General features: G+C 42.1%; 1 protein-coding gene and 1 long non-coding RNA gene across 3 annotated transcripts; both read left to right on the forward strand.

Annotated features, from left to right (window-relative positions):
* Positions 1-6,318: 6,318 nt before the first annotated feature.
* Positions 6,319-12,772, forward strand: LOC110368377. The gene is made up of 10 exons (XM_036130060.1): positions 6,319-6,452; positions 8,395-8,405; positions 8,515-8,574; positions 8,652-8,687; positions 8,925-9,028; positions 9,474-9,746; positions 9,841-9,934; positions 10,186-10,253; positions 10,340-11,146; positions 11,343-12,772. Exons 1-10 carry the CDS (start codon positions 6,319-6,321, stop codon positions 12,234-12,236), a joined length of 2,481 nt encoding a protein of 826 aa, XP_035985953.1. The 3' UTR covers positions 12,237-12,772.
* A 4,704-nt stretch (positions 12,773-17,476) lies between these two features.
* Positions 17,477-20,123, forward strand: LOC118559383. Of its 2 annotated transcripts, none has more exons than XR_004928813.1 (4): positions 17,477-19,005; positions 19,108-19,171; positions 19,259-19,366; positions 19,456-20,123. It is a non-coding gene; the product is annotated as an uncharacterized LOC118559383 (long non-coding RNA). The 2 variants fall into 2 exon arrangements; XR_004928814.1 differs by having other exon boundaries at positions 19,108-19,167.
* The last annotated feature ends 1,933 nt before the right edge of the window (positions 20,124-22,056 follow it).

Consider the following 22,056-nt stretch of genomic DNA (forward strand, 5'->3'; position numbering starts at 1 on the left):
ACCAATTGTTTCACATTTCAATTGTAATGGTCAAAGTCAGATTAAACTATATTCAAGCTCCCACTTTTTTAATAATATGTTTGCACTTTTCAATATTTCCATAGTTTACAATGTCATTTTTTGCTTTATTTTAGCTTATGCTTTAGAACATTGCCTTTTTATTTTAAATTACTTTAAACTGCTTCCACACTTTAGGCCTTTGTTCACTAAGTTAAATGTTTTTTTTTATTGCTTTAGATATGAAAAGCTCCTTTTTAATTTGTTTTTCTTAACCCTTCATTAAATTTGTTTTTACAAATTTCTAAGATATACTGAGGCTAGCACCAGGAACTTAGTCTTGTTTAAAGGCCGTCTGCAACCTTATCCGCATACTTAATATTTCTATTTTGAATTGATTTTTTTTTAAAAGCATCCTTAAACCAAACTCTGCTTTTCTTATTACAGCCTTTCACCTGTGCCAGACTGCGATTTGGACATTTTCCACTGCTACCTGCTGTGAAACTCACCTGCATCAAGAGCTCATAAATACACATACCTCTTAATTCTAAATTTATTTAGACAAAAACATAATCTACACATTTACACAACACAATTATTTTAACACAAAAACATACACACACACTGCTAAATTTGATTAACTTCTATCTTTCTATCAAGCAAAATATTTGTACTACATTTGACTTTATTTTTGCTTCTGATTTTAATAACAACTTTTTCCCCCCAGTTCTCTTTTGCTGTGATTTGACAGAATGCCACGAAGAGGGCGTCGGTCGGAGGCAGCCAAGATCAGATGGAGAAGGATGGACCCTGAGCCAGATTGTAGGAGCCATAAATGTATTATGTTTATTTGTCACATGGTGAATGGTTGCTATGGTGATGTGTAGCGTGCATGTCATGTGACACATTTGGTGAAGGGGGCTGGTTGCTTCAAAATAGGCGTGCTTACCTGTACCAGGGTTTTGACAGGAGAGAGGGGAGCGGGGTAGCCGTAATTTTTGTTGACCGTTTTGCCGTGCTAAGATGAACTACAGATCATGTAACACCATATAGACCTGTTTCTAACTGAGTGTAAACAACGTTAAAAGCCGCTGAATAATAAATTATTCACTATAATCCTGGATTCAGTGCGCTTCTCTTCTCAAGCGACGGCAGCGCGTCAGACAAACAGGACCCTACCTTTCCCTCTCAAGCGACTAGGCTGATTCTTTTTGGAGTCGCAACATTTTGTCAACAAAAAAAGGCACTATAATGAGAGCCATCGCTCGCAATCCAGGAATCCACAAATAAACCAAGACAACGCAAAGTAAGTGCGGCCGCGCCCGCAACGCCGGACAAAGCGCCACACCCAAAACGCCATATGATGAAGAACAGGTAAGCCATACCTGTTTCTTGCTTGTTATGGATAAAGAATCCGTGTGCATTAACACTGGAGGGTGTGTTCATGGCTTTCTGAATGAATGAATGCATGTCGGAAAAGGATGTCATGCGCTGATGGCTCTGCGCGCACTTTGATTGCTGTCTGTTTATAGTGGATTAAGCGACGATTTGGAGTTTCAAAGGAATATATTATGATGACGCCTTGTTGAAAGAAAATGCTGTGTTTTCACGTACTGGAAATTTATGTGAAAATATTTGATGCAAAGTTTTCACTGAAAAAGAAAAAAAACTGAATCAAAATAAGTCAAAATGAGTCACACTAATGGTGGTACCTTGCGTTTTGAAACGGAGTTTGAGGAAAAAAGAGAAATCAAACTTACTGAAAAGGCTTTGATGTATAAGGTTGAAAAACTCCAAAATGAACGCAAAAGGTTTGTCAATAAAATGAAAGGATTGACACCAGAAATGAAACAGTTGATGAAACAAAAGAAAAATGTGTCTCAAGTAAAAGAATTTCTGGAGAGATTGGATGAACTTTGTGGATGTGCGAAAGCTGCTCATGAAGAATTGTTGTCACTATTGCCAGAGGATGAAGTTAATAAACAAGTTGAATGGTTATCAAATATAATGAAGTACACTGAAACGTTTCAGAATAAAACAAAGCAATGGATAAAAGAAACGGAAAAACACTGCAGTAATTCACAGGAACAACAAGAATCATCTGAAAGGAATGAGTCTGTGTTTTTGGTGGAACAAACAGAAACAAATGAACGTTTAAGTGTTTGTGATGTCCATGAAGATGATGTAAAACCAAGTGACAGTATTTCCAACGTTGAATCACACAAAACTTCTCACATGAGCTCTACAACATCCTCTGCACGCTTAAGAGCTGAAGCTGATCTCGCTGCTTTAGCTACAAGACAGAAGTTATTGGAGGAAAAGCATGCCATAGAAGAGGAAGAACTTCGCAAAAGGAAAGCAAGACTACAGCTGGAAGAAGAGGAGGAACAGCTGCGCAAACGAAAAGAAAAACTGCAACTGGATACTGAAATTGCTGAAAAGATGGCAAGATTAAACATTCTGAAAACACAAAGCATAAGTGGAAAAAGGTCATCAAAGATTTCAGATGGAATGAATTCTTATTTGAAAGGGGGAAATTTTCAACAACTTAATGTGGATGCAGAAGAGTTTCATCCATTAGCAACTGCAAAACAAAAAATAACAAAGAAGGATGAAGAACCAGTTAACATTCAATCTGTTAATCGACAAGTAATCACAAATTTAAATAAAGATGCATTACAATTGGGAACCAATGAGGATGTTCTTGGCATTATGAGGAAACAAAACGAAATAACAACTTTGTTAATTCAACAACAGTGCCTCGCAGCTCTTCCAAAGAAAGAAATCCCAATATTTGATGGTGACCCATTAAAATATTTTACATTCATGAGGGCTTTTAAGAACGGAGTGGAAAGAAACACAACAAACAACTCTGATCGTTTGTACTTCCTGGAACAGCATACTAAAGGTCTTGCTAAAGAACTGGTGAGGAGCTGTCAATACATGAATCCAGACCATGGATATTTGAAAGCCAAAACTTTATTAAAGGAGCAGTTTGGTAATGAGCAAAAGGTTGTCTATTGCTATATGAACAAAGCCCTCTCATGGCCTACTATAAAGTCAGAGGATGTGAATGCCCTGCAGGATTACAGTCTGTTCCTCAGAGGCTGTTGTAATGCAATGGAGGATGTGCAGTATCTTAATGACTTGGACATGCCTTCTAATATGCTGAATATCATAAAGAAGTTGCCATATAAACTTAGAGACAGATGGAGGAGTCAAGCTTGTGATCTGCAGGAACAACAAAGAAGAAGACCACAGTTCAGTGATATTGTAGATTTCCTTGAAAAGCAAGTCAGGATTCTGACAGATCCTGTTTTTGGCAATATACAAGATTCTCCTACAATAACGAATAAAGGAACATACAAACCAAAGTTACAGTCACGATCCAAAGGAGACAGCTTTGCAACCACTGTCGGACCTGTGGAGAACAAACCTCAGCTTGTGAAGAGAGAGAAAGAAATTGGAACAACTGGAATGAACACATGCATTCTCTGTGGAGCAGGACATGCACTGATCATGTGTGGACAGTTGGGGAGGATGGCACATGAGAAGAAGATAAACTTCTTAAAGGAAAATGGTATATGCTTCAGCTGTTTGTGTATAGGACACATGAGTAAGCATTGCCGCAAGAGGATTTCCTGTTCAAAATGTAGCCTGAAACACCCCACTGTACTCCACAAAGAAAAGGATTCAGAGCAAGCTGAGAGGGATGCAGAGGTCTGTGGTAACACGCTGGTGTCAAGTGGCCTTACAGGGGCTGGAGACCATGATTGTAAGCTACCGATCGTCCCCGTCCAAATAAAATCTAAAAAAGGAAGCCATATTGTCACCACATATGCATTTTTGGACCAAGGTAGCACAGCAGTTTTTTGTACAGAGAGTCTGATGAATAAACTGCATCTGACTGGGAGGAAAGGACACATTCTTCTGCGCACTATGGGCCAACAGAGGGTTGTGAGCAGCAACACACTGTTAGGGCTGGAGGTGGCTGCACTGTACGGAGATACGTTTATTGAGTTGCCTAAAGTGTACACACAGGAGTCCATGCCAGTGAATAAAGGAAATATTCCTACTGAAAGGGATATTAAAAAATGGCCTCATTTGAAAAATATTCACTTACCTCAGATTGATGCAGGAATTGAGCTCCTGATTGGGACCAACGTGCCAAAGGCCCTGGAGCCTTTAGAGGTGGTGTGTAGTATAAATGGAGGACCGTTTGCTACGAGGACTATGCTGGGATGGACTGTAAATGGACCACTGGGAGGCAACAGTGATGAATCTGTAGACAGTAATCAGCCACAAATAACTGTCAACAGGGTCTCTGTTGTGAATCTAGATGAGCTTTGGCAGCTACAGTTCAAAAATGACTTCCCAGAGAGCAGGTTAGATGAAGAGCTAGCCATGTCAAGAGAAGATCAACGGTTTCTAGAATTGGTCACCAATTCAGTAAAACATCTAAATGGCCATTATGAGATCAGCCTACCACTGAAACAAAGTACCATCTGCATGCCAAATAACAGAAAACTTGTTGAGCAGCGTTTACAACATCTTAAACGGAGGATGCAGAGGGACTCAACATTCTATAATGAGTATAACATCTTCATAAACAATCTGCTGGACAAAGGCTATGCAGAGAAGGTACCTGAAGAGGAGATAAACCGTGCTGATGGAAAAGTTTGGTATATTCCACACCATGGAGTTTATCATCCTACAAAGGCCAAAATCAGAGTTGTGTTTGACTGTGGAGTAAGTTACCAGGGAACATCTCTGAATGCTCAACTCCTTCAAGGCCCTGATCTTACTAGCTCTCTAATTGGAGTGGTGACTCGCTACAGAAAGGAACCTGTGGTGATAATGGCTGACATTGAGTCCATGTTTTACCAGGTGCGAGTTACTCCTGATGACACTGATTTGCTCAGGTTCCTCTGGTGGCAAGATGGAGAACTTGATAAGCAACCGGCTGAGTACAGGATGAGGGTGCATGTATTTGGGGCTGCATCATCTCCCAGCTGTGCTAACTATGCCCTCAGAAGATGTGCAGAAGACTATGGGCATCACTACAGTGAGGAAGCAGTACACAAGCTACATCATTGTTTTTATGTTGATGATTGCCTTGTGTCTGTGGCCACTGAGAGAGAAGCAGTGTCACTGTACCAGGAACTGGTTTCTTTGTGCTCTAAAGGAGGATTTTCTCTCACTAAGTGGATGAGTAATCGACCAAGTGTGCTTGATATGATCCCTGTGAGTCTTAGGACAAAATGCATTGAACAATTGGACCTGGAGTTGGATTCTCTGCCTATGGAAAGAGTGCTAGGCTTTGAATGGTCTATTAAGTCTGACTCATTTAAGTTCAAAGTCAAGCTTAAGGACAGACCACTTACCAGAAGAGGAATACTTTCAACCATCGCTTCCATCTATGATCCTCTTGGAATGCTGAGCCCAGTGATTTTGACAGCCAAGAAAATCCTGAGAGATCTGGGCAGCAGAGAGATCGGCTGGGATGAGACTATACCCGACTCAGTCGCAAAGAAGTGGATAAAATTAATACAACAACTTTCTCAGTTGGACAAGTTTGAGGTTAGTAGATGTTTGAAACCATCTCATTTCGGAGAAGTCTGTACAGCCCAGCTGCACCATTTCTGTGACGCCAGTGATAGTGGATACGGAACAGTTACTTACCTGGTGTCAAAGAACAAGAATTGTGATCTACACTCTGCTTTTGTAATGGGAAAATCTCGAGTTGCTCCCTTGAAAACTGTAACCATTCCTAGGATGGAGCTTATAGCTGCGACTATGGCAAGCCGTATGGATGTAGTCTGGAGAACAGAACTGCAGATGGAGCTGCAGGAATCTGTATTTTGGACAGACAGTGAATCGGTCCTCAAGTACATCAGGAATGAGACCTCACGTTATAAAGTATTTGTGGCTAACCGGGTCTCCCAAATCCTAACGGTTTCATGTGCTGCACAATGGAGATATGTGGACACTGCCCATAATCCAGCAGACATAGCATCTAGAGGGGTGAAAGTTGAGCCATTCATTAAACATCCTACATGGTTGTCAGGACCTAATTTTTTGCTACGGCCTGAGAGTGAGTGGCCTGTCAGTCCACAAAATATCAGCCAGCTTTCCCCTGAAGATCCTGAGGTGAAGAGAACAGCAATAGTGAATGCTGTACAAGCAGAAGAGGAACCAGTATTTTGCTTGATCCAGTATTTTTCATCCTGGACACGTTTGAAAAGATCTGTGGGATGGATCCTAAGAATAAAAGACTGGCTTCTGTCCTGTGTGAAGAAGAGGGGACAGTTATGTCTGACCATGGCACACTCTGACCTCACAGGAGAGCAAAAGGAGTCCTATGTGAACAAGGAAATGAACAAGTTTAAAAGAACCACTGTACCCAAACTACTCACAGCGGAAGACATGGACCAGGCTGAAACGGCTATCATCAAGTACTGTCAGCATAAACAATTTCCTGAGGAGCTGGCCAGTCTGGAGAAAGGACAGCCCATTAAGATCTCCAGTCATCTTCGAAAGCTTTGCCCACAACTGCAAGATGGAATCCTGAGAGTTGGGGGTCGACTGAGTAGATTGTCTATGCCTGTGGAAGTGAAACATCCTGTGATACTGGCCAAAGATCTACATGTTTCAGAGCTTCTATTAAGACATATACATGAGCAAGTGGGACACGGAGGCCGTAACCATATGTTGTCTAAGTTAAGAGAGAGATACTGGATAACTGGGGTAACTACAGCCATAAGGAAGGTGCTGTCAAAGTGCGTTATCTGTCGCCGCCTGAATGCCATGCCAGTTCACCAGCAGATGGCAGATTTGCCCGGCGAAAGAATTATCCCTGATGAACCACCATTTACTCGTGTGGGAGTAGATTACTTTGGGCCCTTTGAGGTAAAGAGCAGAAGAAGCATTGTGAAGAGATATGGTGTGATTTTTACCTGTCTAGCTATCAGAGCTGTGCATATTGAAGTTGCAACCTCGCTGGACACTGACTCTTTCATCAATGCATTGAGACGCTTTATTGCAAGAAGAGGTCAAGTCCAAGAGCTTCGTTCTGACAATGGCACCAACTTTGTAGGAGCAGAGCGAGAACTAAGGACAGCTATTGAACAGTGGAACAGTGATCAGATTATGGATTTTATGCTGCAGAAAGGAATAAAATGGAACTTTAATCCACCTGCTGGCTCGCACCATGGAGGACCATGGGAACGGTTAATAAGATCCATCCGCAAGGTACTTAATTCAACCTTAAGAGTGCAAAATCTTGATGAGGAGGGCTTGCATACAGTGCTTTGTGAAGCTGAAGCCATCATCAACAGCCAACCAATCACAAAGGCTTCCATGGATGTTGATGATTTAGAAGCACTAACTCCTAATCACCTGTTATTGTTGAAAACCTCTCCATCCTTACCACCAGGAGTGTTCCAGCCAACAGACATATATGCGCGCAAGAGGTGGAAACAGGTGCAATATATGTCTGATCTCTTTTGGAAAAGATGGGTCAAAGAATATTTACCCCAGCTACAGGAGCGCCAAAAATGGACAGGAGCAAGGAGGAACCTCTGTGTAGGAGACCTCGTTCTCATCATGGACAGCACAGCGCCGCGGAACTCATGGCTGATGGGACGAGTTGTTCAAACCTTCCCGGACAGAAGAGGATTTGTTCGACAGGTTCAAATAAAAACTCGGACTAGCTGCCTGGACCGACCTATTACAAAGGTCTGTTTGTTGCAGGAGGCTGAGACTGGTTGAGAACTAGCCTCAGTAGAGATCGAGGATTCTTTCAACTTGGGTTTTGACTCATGACTTAAAAATGAAGAAACAAGAGTCCAGCATGGATTATATTATCTTTATTGATGGACATTAATTTGCAGGCTTTAAAATCGTGAGTTATTATTGCTAATGCATTTATGCCTCCTATTTGTGGAATTGTTGTTTGTTAATTATTGAGTAATAATTAAAGGGGCTGGTGTGTAGGAGCCATAAATGTATTATGTTTATTTGTCACATGGTGAATGGTTGCTATGGTGATGTGTAGCGTGCATGTCATGTGACACATTTGGTGAAGGGGGCTGGTTGCTTCAAAATAGGCGTGCTTACCTGTACCAGGGTTTTGACAGGAGAGAGGGGAGCGGGGTAGCCGTAATTTTTGTTGACCGTTTTGCCGTGCTAAGATGAACTACAGATCATGTAACACCATATAGACCTGTTTCTAACTGAGTGTAAACAACGTTAAAAGCCGCTGAATAATAAATTATTCACTATAATCCTGGATTCAGTGCGCTTCTCTTCTCAAGCGACGGCAGCGCGTCAGACAAACAGGACCCTACCTTTCCCTCTCAAGTGACTAGGCTGATTCTTTTTGGAGTCGCAACACAGATATTGCCAAGGTATATCAATTATACATTGCAGTATTATCTTTTTTTGTTCTCTTACTATTTCAGTAAATGTTGGTAGTTTTGGCCTTAGGCATGATTGCAAATCTTTCTCTGTCTATAGCCCACGACACCCCAACCCACCCCGCAGGCCTGGTCCCCCACTCAGTCTCCAGAGAAGAAGGTATAACTGTCATTTTTGTTTTCAATGTCTTATTGTTGAATTAATTCTTTACTTATGTTACTCATTTCTGTCTTTAGAAACCCCTACTGATGGCGTTCGGGCCCCCAGACCAGGTATGGCCATGAAAAATGTTTGGTAATTTATTTGCAGCAAACAAATCCAGTTTACTTTATAGTTGATCTAAACATTTATTTAAAAACATTTCTTTCATAGACATGTCCCATGGTGTGCCAGGAGGAACGTCGTGAGCCATCGACCCCCCTCCGGTCTCGTATGTAGAGAACATTGTAGAATTTCTTTAATTCTCAAAGACCTGAAGGTTTGATCTTAACATATGTGTCTCTAAACAGGTCAAGGGACAGGGTATCGGCATCGTGTCATGCAGTGGGGCTATTCACGCGTATCCAGGCGTAGGCGTAAGTTCGTGCTCCTAGCCGAGGCTCCAGAGAAAAAGGTATTATATATATATATATATATATATATATATATATATATATATATTTTTTTTTTTAATTTTGATTTGAGGTATTGTTCAGGATTTGGGGGGAAGATGAATGGGAGATTGACCTTTGCATTTGTGCTGACTGCTGTGAAATGGGTGCTTTATTGGTCCGTTGTGGTGAAAATAGAGCTGAGCCAAAATGCTAAGATCTTGATTTAACTGTTCTATGTTCCTGCCCTCATCTATTGTCATGAGCTTTGGGTTGTGACAGAAACCCCTGGGAACGTCTTGGGATTCCCCTGGAGCACATGACCCAAGTAGCTGGGGACAGGGCCATCTTGGCCTCCCTACTGAAGCTGCTTCCCCCATGACCTGTCCTCCGATAGCCATATCATAAACTAATCTTAATGTTGAATCAATATCCATTAAACCCTTTTTTTTTTCTTTTTTTTATTAGTTTGCTCTATTGGTTGGCGATTCCAATTTGCAAGCTATTGTGGATGGGTTTGTCACCATGCCAAAGAGTACTTTCTCCTTAGGGGTGCTGTCTTCTCCTGGAGCATCTGCAGACGAGTTGCGACGTGAGGTACTGGATACGGTTCTGCCTCGGACCCCAGACGTCATCTGTCTTCTGGCGCCCAGCAACAACTTGAGTTCTAGCACGACCTACCAGGAGGCGGGACGGGACTTCGACTCTTTGTTGCATACCATAAGCAACCTCTGTGCTAATGTAAGTTTATTACCCACTACATTTATTTCTAGTCAATTACATCTGAAAATATGACATGTTAATTTGCTTCTTCTGTTTTGTTTGAAATTAAAAGGTGGTTGTTTTGGACTTCCCACCACGGCTCATCGTCGAGGAGAGGGAGCAGGCACTCCTGCGACAGGAGTACAGCCGTGTAGCAACCAAGAGAAGTAAGTGTTGTAAACAATCTGTGTTTACACTAAAACTTTTGTCATATCCATTATATGTTACCAAGTATAGCATTGTTATCTGGGGGAAAAAAGAATAAACATTTTTTATTTCTTTTTTGGGAGGGACTGGGTACTTAAGTGGTTTTGTAAAACATAACTTTTATACTGAATTTACCCAAAAAACACTTTCAACAATACAATGTTAGCCTGGTTGACATTAGGAATAACAATGTTTTTCTTTTTCTGTCTAGGTGTTCGGTACCTACCGGTCACTGAGCACTTCCCTCTCAGCCATCTGGACATGTGGAGTAGGGATGGTGTAAGTTATATTTTTTATTTTTAAACAACAACATTGGACTTACACTTCCTGTCTGTAATAAAATATTTTATATAACTGCGTTTCAGGTTCATCTGAGTGACGCACCTGGGATGGAGGTTCTTGCTAAGTTGCTGTGGGCTGCTGTCTCCACACAACTTCAGTTAAGTGCGCCTGTGTCTGAGTCTCTAGCTCTGTCTGCTTTTCCACCTCTATCGGCTTGTCCCCCTGTGTCGTTGCCTGCTTGTCCGCCCGTGTCGTTGCCTGCTTGTCCGCCCGTGTCGTTGCCTGCTTGTCCCCCCGTGTCGTTGCCTGCTTGTCCCCCCGTGTCGTTGCCTGCTTGTCCGCCCGTGTCGTTGCCTGCTTGTCCCCCCGTGTCGTTGCCTGCTTGTCCGCCCGTGTCGTTGCCTGCTTGTCCCCCCGTGTCGTTGCCTGCTTGTCCGCCCGTGTCGTTGCCTGCTTGTCCGCCCGTGTCGTTGCCTGCTTGTCCCCCCGTGTCGTTGCCTGCTTGTCCGCCCGTGTCGTTGCCTGCTTGTCCGCCCGTGTCGTTGCCTGCTTGTCCGCCCGTGTCGTTGCCTGCTTGTCCCCCCGTGTCGTTGCCTGCTTGTCCCCCCGTGTCGTTGCCTGCTTGTCCGCCCGTGTCGTTGCCTGCTTGTCCCCCCGTGTCGTTGCCTGCTTGTCCCCCCGTCTCAGTGTCTGATTTTCCACCTCTGTCTGTCTCACCTTCATGCACCGTCCCTGCGTCACCCTCTTCTGTCTCTGTTATGCGCCCTGTGCCTGCTTCTCCCCATGTCTCGGCCAGACATCCCTTCCCCAGGCTTGTTGTGGACGGCAAGGGGCCTGGTCAGAGTGCTTCACACCCCTTCCACGGAACTGTCGTCGGTGGTGGCCAGAAGGTACTCCATACATACTTAATTTCTTTTTTCGTAAAGTCTCTTAAGTTGTGATTTCTTGTGAATTGGCCCTATATAGATGAACTGTATTAAATTACACACATTGCACAATCTTTTTATCTTTTGTATTCTTGGTGTGTTGTCATAACGGTGAATAATAACACAAGTACTGAATTTGTTAAATTTTCTTTTGTTACAGGCTTCTGTGTTGGAACCCTGTGTCAGAGGTCCACCTGTCCTGTCTGTGAGGGCTACACATTCCCAAGCCGACAAAAGATATGATAAGTTTTCACGCAATCACCAGTGCACATGCATGGCTCTAACATTTTTAGCTTACCACAATGAGGGGTTAGAGTTTAACACAATGTTACTAGACAGAGTGATCATGAAAGGTGATAAACTTTATGTTGCCACTAAACGACAGCTATTGATGAATAGAACTTTTGAAGATAACCACTTAACGTTTGAAGAGATGCCTAGGAATGTAATGACAGAGAGAAACCTTTATGAAGTACACACAACAGGTTTAAGGGTTGGTCGAGTCTTTGCTCCTTCTGAAAGCCCTCAAAGGTCTCGGCAAATGGCTTTGTCTCTTGGTGAAGAACTGCGGTCAGAAAATGTCACCCATGCATTTCTTCTGGTGACTCCAGAATGCATTGCAATTTTCAGGGACAGAGATGGCAGGTTTGGAGTTTTTGATTCCCACTCAAGAAACTTTGCAGGTCTGCCCCAACCCTATGGCACTGCAATAATGATGACTTTCAGCAACCGAACTACCATGCTGAAACATCTGCAACGGCTGTTTCAAAACCGTGGCCCGAATGCCACCTATGAGTTTGTACCAGTGGGTTTTGTCAGGAATAATGGTAATAATGACCTTCCTCAGGACTTGACATTTCAAAATGTTTCACTTCGCCCCACACATGCAAATCCAACTGTCAGAAAACCAGAGAGTGCTTTGAATGAAGACAAAATGCCTCCATGGTTGAAAGAAATGGACAACGTTTTTGAGGAAGTTAGTCCAACAGCCAAAGCAAGTCAACCTGTTGGAAAACCAAAGATTTTGATGAAGAGGAAATGTCTCCATGGTTGAGAGAAATGACAAATGTAGTAGAAGAAATTGCTCCAAAAGTCCCTCAGATGACAAAAGTTGAAAAAGCCAAGAGAAGAAAAATTAAGAACAGGCTCAAATCACAGCAGAAACAAAACACTACTACAAAAATTAGAGAAAGTGCATCTGAAAAATCATACATAAGAACTCGATACAGAGATGATCCAGTCTTCAGAAGCCAGCAAAAAGCATACATAAGAACTCGATACAGAGATGATCCAGTCTTCAGAAGCCAGCAAAAAGCATACATAAGAACTCGATACAAAGATGATCCAGTCTTCAGAAGCCAGCAAAAAGCATGCATTAGAACTCGATACAGAGATGATCCAGTCTTCAGAAGCCAGCAAACAGCATACATAAGAACTCGATACAGAGATGATCCAGTCTTCAGAAGCCAGCAAAAAGCATGCATAAGAACTCGATACAGAGATGATCCAGTCTTCAGAAGCCAGCAAACAGCATACATAAGAACTCGATACAGAGATGATCCAGTCTTCAGAAGCCAGCAAAAATCATACATAAGGGCTCGATTCAGAGATGATCCAGTCTTCAGAAGCCAGCAAAAATCATACATAAGGACTCGATTCAGAGATGATCCAGTCTTCAGAAACCAGCAAAAAATGAAAATGCGGGAATCAATGAAGGAAAAGTACCATAAACAGCCTGATTATCGTGTCCAAAAAATTAAAAATAGTGCTTCCAACAAGAAAATAAAGATGTCAAACAACATTCTTTCCAGAACCCAGATACTACATCATGCTCTGCGATTCAGAAGAAAGTACAAAAGAAATGTCATCTTATACCACAAAACTCCACAGCCCCTGATGACTCAAGAAATAAAAGCTGCAATACAAAAGTTTCACGATAAAATTCGCCATGGACCCACATATGTCTGCACGGTGTGTCACAGAGCTCTTTTCCCAGGTCAAGTAAAGCATTGTAACAGAGGTAAGTATACAAAGAACAGGGAAGTGGTGACTGAGTGCTTAACAGGAACATATGTTCACATCTGGGGATCTGCATGCTCTGCCCCATGTTCTGTACCTAAGGAGAGGATGCAAGAATGGATCTGCTTCACATGTGACAACCACCTATTCAGAGGAGGGATGCCACCAATTGCTGTTGCAAATGGCTTGCATCTGTCACCCATTCCCCCAGAGCTTGCTGAGCTGAATGTGCTAGAAAGGCAGATTATTGCAAAAATTATCCCATTTGCAAAGATCGTGTCATTGCCAAAAGGACAGCAAAAAGCAGTGCATGGAGCAGTTGTATGTGTTCCTTCTGATATGGAAACAACTGTAAACAGTCTCCCACGGCCCAACACAGAAGCCCAGCTCTTACAGGTCAAGCTGAAAAGAAAAATAACATTCAAAGGTCATCAGTACTTTTACACTGTTAACATGAAGAATGTTCTGGCTGGTCTGACAACACTTAAACAGACCCATCCCGATTACAGGGATGTTACAATAAATCAAAGTGCTGCCTGTGATTTTCAACAGGATGAGCCAACCCAGGAGTCGATCCCTGAATCTGACACTGATTCAAGTGCAGCAACAGACCAACAACCTGAGCACATAGGAGAAGAGCATCAAGCGCTTCGACCTGGTTTAATCTTAGACACCTGCATGCAACCCCCGGACCTGGGACAAGAAGTATTATCTTATGGAGACGGAATTTTCAGCATTGCTCCTGCCCAAGGAAACAAACCTGTATCCTTCTTCAGTGTTCCCAGACTTGAATCCATGGCTTACCCAGTCCAATTCCCCACTGGAAGAAACACCTTGGATGAAGTCAGACGAGTCAAGCTGTCTCCAAGTATGTATTTCAATGTACGTCTTTTCTCAGTAGACACTAGGTTTGCGGCAGACCAGAGTTATCTCTTCTTTGCTCAGTTTATCACTGAGACCCACATGGCCAACAGCAGCATGTCTATTCAAACACGAAAAGGAAAACCGACGACCAAAGATGGACGGCACATTTCCAATAAAATGCTCCAGAATAAAGAAGAGGTGGAAACGCTGATCCACAATAAAGAGGCCACTCGTTTCATGCAACCGTTAAGAGGCACTCCAGCTTATTGGGAAAAAGGCCTCCGTGATTTGCACGCCATGGTTCGGCAGCTTGGAAAACCTACCTTCTTTGTGACCTTCTCCGCTGCTGAAATGAGATGGCCACAGTTCATTGAGGCCATCAAAGCTCAGCATGGACAACAGGTAGAGTTTTCAGAACTTGACTGGAATGCAAAGTGCGATATTCTTAGAAGCAATCCGGTCACTGTCATGCGAATGTTTGATAAGAGAGTGGACGCACTCTTTACAGACCTCATTCTTTCCCCAGCGCAGCCCATTGGACCTGTTGAGGATTACTTTTATCGTGTGGAGTTTCAGGCTAGGGGTTCACCTCATATACATGCGGTGATATGGATTAAGGATGCACCCAAGATGGAAGATCCGTCATGTTGCGATCAGGTCATAAATTTCATCGACCGCTACATATGCTGTCAATTGCCCGATGAAACCGCAGACCCTGAGCTCCATAAAATTGTCAAGGAGGTTCAAATGCACAGCAGAAACCATTCTAAATCGTGCAAGAAACGAAACATTGAATGCCGATTTGGATTTCCCAAACTACCCATGGAAAAAACCACAATTACCGTTCCTCAGTTTGATGTGGATTTGGAAGATGACGAGAAAAACACAGAGCAAGTGTCAGAAAAGAAAGTTGAGAATAACTCCAAAAAATCCACATACAGACTTGTCTCTAAACTACAAACTGAAGCTAAAAAGAAGCTGAAGCCAGTAAGGGATTTACTGATGGACGAAAAATCATCTTTCAAGGATTTGTCGCAGCTACTCCAGGCTTGTAACATGACCAGCCAGGAATACAGATACTATGTTGATGCTCTCACTTCTGGCATGGTGGTAATGATGAAGCGTAGCCTTGAGAACATTTGGGTCAACGCTTACAACCCCATTCTCCTCCGTGCATGGAATGCCAACATGGACATTCAGTATGTGCTTGATGAGTACAGCTGCATCGAGTACATGATGTCCTACATAGCCAAGCCAGAGCATGAAATGTCACAGTTTCTAAAGGCTGTCATTGATGATCTGAAGAACTCAAATGTCAACCAACAGGATGAGATGAAGAAGATCATGCAGGCTTATTCAAAACAACGAGAGGTCAGTGCTCAGGAGTCTGTAGCCCGCACCTGCAGTCTACCTCTTAAGAAGTCGTCACGTAGTGTCATTTTCATTCAAACAGCTGAAGATGCTATGAAAATGAGTCTTCCAATGAGCAGACTCAAGAACATGGGCCCAGATGAGAAGGATATCTGGATGAAAGGATTGCCAGACAAATACATCAACAGACCTCAAACTGTGGAATTTGAAAACATGTGTCTGGCTGTATTTGTATCTGAATACAGGGTCCTGTACGGTAGGCAAATTAAAGGACCCAATGCAATTCCTCTCTTAAACGAAGCCGGCTACATCCAGAAAAGAACAGTGGGGAAGCCAGCCGTCATTAGATTCACTCGTTTCTCCGAAACAAAACAGCCAGAAAAGTTTTACAGGCGGCTCCTGAAGTTGTACTTCCCACACAGGAGTGACGAGGATCTCAACAGTCATGAACACCCTTCATATGAAGCATTTTACAACAATGGACATCACCGTAGGTGGCGTGTGAAACAATGGGTGGACTTTAATCAGAACAGGTATGAAGGACATGGGAAAAAAATTGACAAGATCATGGAAAAAATAGAAAGGCAAGGACCAGTCCGGAATGCTTGGAACACTTTTGCACCTGAGGTCGAAGTGGACCGTTTGGAATGTGTTGCACAGCGACCAGTGGTGGAAGAAGACGACGAGCAGGACCCTCTTCCAGATTACCAAATGAATGTATCCCTGCCAGCTGTTGAAGTACCAAGCCTAAGCCCTGACTTTGTGAGACAAATGTTCCGCAGTTTAAATCAGACTCAGTCATCCATATTCTATGCAATTCACCATTGGTGCCTGCAGCGTGTCTGGGGTCAGAACCCTGAACCCTTCTTTTATTTCTTGATAGGAGGAGCCGGTTGTGGTAAATCACATGTCATCAAATGTGTTTACCAGGAGGCAACTAAGCTTTTGCATCAGCTTCCTAGACTTCGTGATGTCGGTGACATGTCTCAACCCACTGTGCTCCTGACCGCTTTCACTGGGACTGCGGCATACAACATTTCAGGCAAAACTTTGCATTCCATCTTGAAGCTCCCCAAAAGCTTGAAGCCACCTTACAAGGGACTTGGAAATTCCATGGATGAGGTCAGAGCAGTTCTTTCCAATGTGGAAATCTTGATTATTGATGAAATCTCTATGGTCTCTAAAGAACTATTGGCGTATGTTTACTGGAGATTTCAGCAGATCAAAGGAAACACAAGGCCGTTTGGTGGGATTTGTGTTCTTGCGGTGGGAGACTTTTACCAACTGCCCCCCTTGGGAGCTTCAAAACCTCTTTGTGTCATGGAGGATGGTGTACTTGATCTCTGGAATGAGAATTTCTGCCTGGTAAGTCTTACAGAGATCATGCGACAGAAGGATGACAAACTCTTTGCTGAGCTACTTAATCGGCTTCGTGTCAAAAGGAAAGCTGATGATCTCAGCGAGGAGGACAGATCTTTGCTGAAGCAGTGTGTTGCAGATCCCAAGGATTGTCCGTTGGATGTGTTGCACATTTTTGCAACCAACAAACAGGTAGATGCACACAACGCTGCAGTGGTTGCCTCATTAGGTACAGCTATTGTTGATGTTCACGCAGAGGAATACAGGAGAGAAACAAAAACTGGAAACATGATTAGTTTGGGCAGTTGCATTAGAGGCAACAGTCGAGATTTGTGCGACCACATCCAAGCTGGATTGGGTATTAGAGTCATGATAACAAGGAACCTGGATGTAGAGGATGGCCTGGTGAATGGAACCTTTGGAACGATAGTCGACATTGTTACCCACACCAATGACGAAATGATAACTGTGAAACTGATCGGACTGAGACTGGACAATTCCATGGCTGGACGTACCAAAAGAATGCGTGGTAAACCAGACGACTTGGTCTACATTGAGAGATTTGAGGAACAAAGCAGCGTAAGAGGAGTCATACGACGGCAGTTTCCACTTGAATTGGCCTTTGGGTGTACAGCACACAAAGTACAGGGGATGACCATGCAGTCGGCAGTTGTTTCTTTAAAACGTATGTTTGCAGCTGGTATGGCATATGTGGGATTAAGTCGTACAACTTCTTTGGAAGGGCTTAAAATCATCGATTTTGATGAGAAAAAGATCTACGCTGATGAAAGAATCACAGCAGCCATGGATACGATGAGGCGAGCATCGTTCTCCAACACCAGCCCCCTCCTGCATTTCCCATCAAGTCCTCTGCGCACTACATTGAAAATCATCCACCACAACATTGAAGGTCTTGTATGTCACTATGACGACATGAAGCACCATCATGAACTGGGATTGGCCGATATTCTCTGTCTTACAGAAAGTCATTTGTTTGGATCTTCTTATCCAGCTTCTTTGCAAATGGAGGGTTATTGTTTGTTTGCACGCAACAGACACGTCTCCTACTCTAGCAGAGCCGACATTGCTACCAAGGAAGGGGGGGGAGTAGCAACTTACTGCAGGAGCATTCTCCAACCTGAGGAACGCAGATACTTTCACAATGTTACAGATCTTGAGTACAATGTCATTAGATTGGACGCTCCGATATCAGTCCTTGTTGCCACGGTTTACAGGCCACCCAGTTATGATCTTGCCAGCTTCTTGAAAAACATTCAGAGCTTCTTGGATGGTCTTTATTCTATTGATATTCAGCCCGTTGTTGTATTGGGAGACTTCAATGAGGATCTTCTCTCTCCAGGAAAAAAAGCAATCAAGGACTTGTTTGAAAGCAAAGGATTCACTCAGCTTATCTCATCTCCAACAACAAAAAAGCACACCCTGATTGATCACATTTACATATCTCGCCCAGAATATTGTGTCCAGTCAGGTGTGTTGCAGACATATTACAGTTACCACAACCCGGTATACTGTATTTTGTCTTCTTTCTCAGCTGCTGCCTCTCCTTCACTTTTTGACATGTAACATGCGATTGGGCAGGACTGTGTTGCTTTGTTCTTGATTTAATAGTCGCCAATCGCATAGCACAGCTGACTGTTACAACCCTCTTAATAATTTCTGAGTCTAACCATGAGCCTACACTTTCTGCAAAGAAATGACTGCTCTGAATATGTTTTATGGCACAATTTGTTTTTCTTTCTTACCAGTGCTCCCATTAGACTTTCCTTTGGTGGTGGTGGTTGTTATTGATCATGAGCCACTACTTGTACAGAATGTACAAGTAGTAGTCTGGAACCGTGTTCCAGAATGGCCATTTTTGGCTACATTTTAAATCTGGGAATGCGTAATTATTTTATTTTTACTTGCCACCCTGTGCATGCTTCATTCTCTTCCCCTGTCTCTGCTTTCCACGCTGTGCATGCTTCAGCCTCTTGTTGCTATCTCTGCTACCGCCCTGTGCCTGCTTGGAAATGATGTTGCACCTGAAGTTTACAGCTTTGTATGTCAGGTTTTGAGTGGCATTAACCCCTTTTTTCCCCAAGTTTTTCTCTGTTTTGCAGGTTATGCAATGTGACACACATAAGTTTGTGCTTGAAGAACGTCAAAATTAACCTGGTAGACCTGGAAGGCAACCCACCATTAGCAGCAAGGTATCCAATTTACACATGGCCAAACCTAACACATATTTTATTACAATTTTTTCATCACTCCATCATTCTGCCATTTCAACAGTATCATGATTGTGTTTTTAGGTGATATTAAGTACTGAGGTGTGTCAGGAGGACGTCTGTCTCAATATTCAATGCTTTGATGTAGGTATGTACTTAAAATGTATGTAGTTACAATCTGTACAATGCTTATGTTAAAATCTCAAACTTTCTTGTATATCATGGTTTCTGTTAGAATTTGCACTGAACTGAGTATTGCCGTGGACTGAAGGAGTAACCAGATAGCCCTGTGATTGGTCATAGTCTTCAGTTGGACTTGTCAACCCACGCTGTAGACAAGAAGGTACATTTGTATTCTGTTAAAATCACAAATGTCACTGATAACATAAAAAGCCTTATGTAAGCTTTTGTGGTTTGTTATTTCAATTTCAGCAGTTTGGAAGGAAGACGCCAGAGAACTGATTTTTTTTTTCTTTTCTTTTTCACTTTGCAACAAAGGAGCAGTTGCCACGTGCTCAAAATGTCCTGACAGCTTTTTGCCGTACTAACATACAGACTCTTTTTATTTCATGAAAGTTTTTGATTTTTCTCTTTTCCACTGACTTCCATTGTCATGTTGGATTTTATGTTATACTGTGATGTTGCATTAAGTTGATTGTTATAGTTTTATGATTAAGAATGGAAACTCTCTACTACAGACACACACCAAGATCTACAGTTCTCGCAATCTTTTTGCTTTATGTAGACAACCAGGTTCTGATGAGTATCACAGAACCATAAATTACTCAGTAACGCTAATTTTTAGATTCAATACAGGGTGTCTTCTCGCTCAGATTGGCCCACAGCGGGATTCCCCTTGACTTGGCTGCATTAGTTTTTTTTACCATTTCTTAGACGAGGTGGTGTTTTTCTGGTGGAGACCCAGCCTGAATTGGCATATCTTACAGACAATGCCCATTACACATGATATATGTATTTTAGTTCACTTTGTTTGATTTCTCATTGTCCTACAGCATGTTATAGTTGTAATTTTAACAATTATTGCCTGTTTAAAGTTGGTTCTGTTTTTTTAGTTAATAAATATGTTTATTGTCAGCATACTTATGTCTGTTTATTTGTATACATGACAATGGTAACTAACACAAGGTTTAACATGCAAATGGTATAAACATACAAACATGTTTAGAGAAAGTTGAGTAAAAGGAAAACATTTAGTCTTAAACAGTGCACCAGCAACAGCAAGAACTACATTCTTTGTGAGAATTGCCAAGAAAAATCTATTCAATAAATTGGGGAAAGCTTCCCAATAGAAGACTAAAGACATAGTTGGTGGATAAAGACCACCTACGTACCAGGTATGAACTTATAATGTGTAGTACTCTGTGTCAAGACCCTCCAAACCAGAGTCAATGTCAAAAGTGCCTTTTTGGGGCTAAAAACGAAATAACCAGAGCTGTTGACCTGTGATCGACAGTACTCCATTGCAAAAAATTAAATCTTATAATGTACGTGCTAAATTGTAGGGAAAGCACAAGGAAAGCAACCTTAAAAATCTAAATAAACAACAAATGTAACAAAACAGAAAAAGCAGTGCAAGCATCTAATTAAACTAGGAGTTTATTTCACAAATGCACAATGATAGAAAAAGGCTTCTTTTAAAAATGTTGCTAACTTTGGAACAGTGCTTGTAATGGGTTTCATTCTAGGGCTCCACAATTCCTAGCAATCCAAGGGAGAACCTCACATGCAGATAAAGTTAGCAAACATTGAAAATGGAAACATGAGCTTGTTGTTTGCTAAATATTTGGTTGCTACAACTTCCAGAAGGTGTAGGTTTTGTTTGTCACGTGAACATATTTAAATATGTTGAGCACACCTTTTTGTCATGTGTCACCCATAAACACATTCAATCTGGTGCGGAACTGTCCAGTGCTGAAATGGCTGCATACTTTCCTGTCTGGGCTCTGTAGTCACCACAGATACTGTCCAGTGCCTAATCCAATGAAACTCTGCTTTAGAGTTTCAAGTGCTAATGAAGGTAGGGCCCTGCCTTAAGTTTTGACCCGTGACAAAAGGTTAAATACTACAATATTGGAAAATCTTGGGGTATTTGTCTTACCTTCCACAGTGTCAGCACACTGATTCAATTGGTTTTATTGCCTTTCCTGTGTTGTTTTCTGATTTTTCTTTAATGACAACAGTTTACATAGAAGACAGACATTTTGCCTGCATGCACACAAATCTTTTTTCAAACACTTGTATCAAACCTCTGCTTAAGAACAACCTCTAAAAACATTTGATTTAAAATCCCCAAGCAATAAAAGCCTACAACCAAGGATAATTTTTAAACAACCAAACATATTTGAAACAAGCAGCATCCGATCTGAACAGCTTACATTTTCCTTTCCACCACATACAGAGAGACACATTTATAATTCTTACAAGCTCTTAACAGATATACCTTACACCCTACCAAAGCTCAGCCTAACCAACACTCAGAAGCTTTGCCTTTAACGGTTATGCACACCACCAGGCGGGCGCCTTCTTCAACTTCTTCAGAAGTTGAACGTTTCTAGTTATTATCATTATTATAGTTCCGTTAATACAGCCCGAACCGTAGGCTGTACCCCCACAAACTATATATCAAAACGTGCGTCTCGACTCCGCGATCATGGCTTTTTGTACTTGACGTCGTTTTGACTTACAGTTGGAACAGAATTTGCAAAAAACACTTCTTAACACAATTGACCTCTCAATAATGCTCGGCTGAGCACGACACTGGTGTTTTGGTCGAGTGGGTTAGGTGTCGGGCTGCAAAGCAGAAGATCGTAGGTTCGACTCCAAGCTGTGCCAATTTCAGAGAATTACATTTTCACCCAATATTTCATTTCCCTTTGGCTTTAAAAAACGATTTTTTCATTTAAATCATTAGCCAGATTAATTTATTCAGCATATATCTTAAATATACCAAATACAATATTTCATTTACCTTTGGCTTTAAAAAACGATTTTTTCATTTAAATCAATAGCCAG

The sequence above is a fragment of the Fundulus heteroclitus genome, unplaced genomic scaffold, assembly GCF_011125445.2.
Source record: "Fundulus heteroclitus isolate FHET01 unplaced genomic scaffold, MU-UCD_Fhet_4.1 scaffold_28, whole genome shotgun sequence".
NCBI classification, from domain to species: Eukaryota; Metazoa; Chordata; class Actinopteri; order Cyprinodontiformes; family Fundulidae; genus Fundulus; species Fundulus heteroclitus.

Coding starts and splice junctions, on each gene's coding strand:
- LOC110368377 (XM_036130060.1), top strand. CDS start 6,319: ATGGCACACTCTGACCTCACAGGAGAGCAAAAGGAGTCCTATGTGAAC. Junction 9,747..9,840: donor TAAGCAACCTCTGTGCTAAT/GTAAGTTTATTA, acceptor TGAAATTAAAAG/GTGGTTGTTTTGGACTTCCC. Junction 11,147..11,342: donor TCGTCGGTGGTGGCCAGAAG/GTACTCCATACA, acceptor CTTTTGTTACAG/GCTTCTGTGTTGGAACCCTG.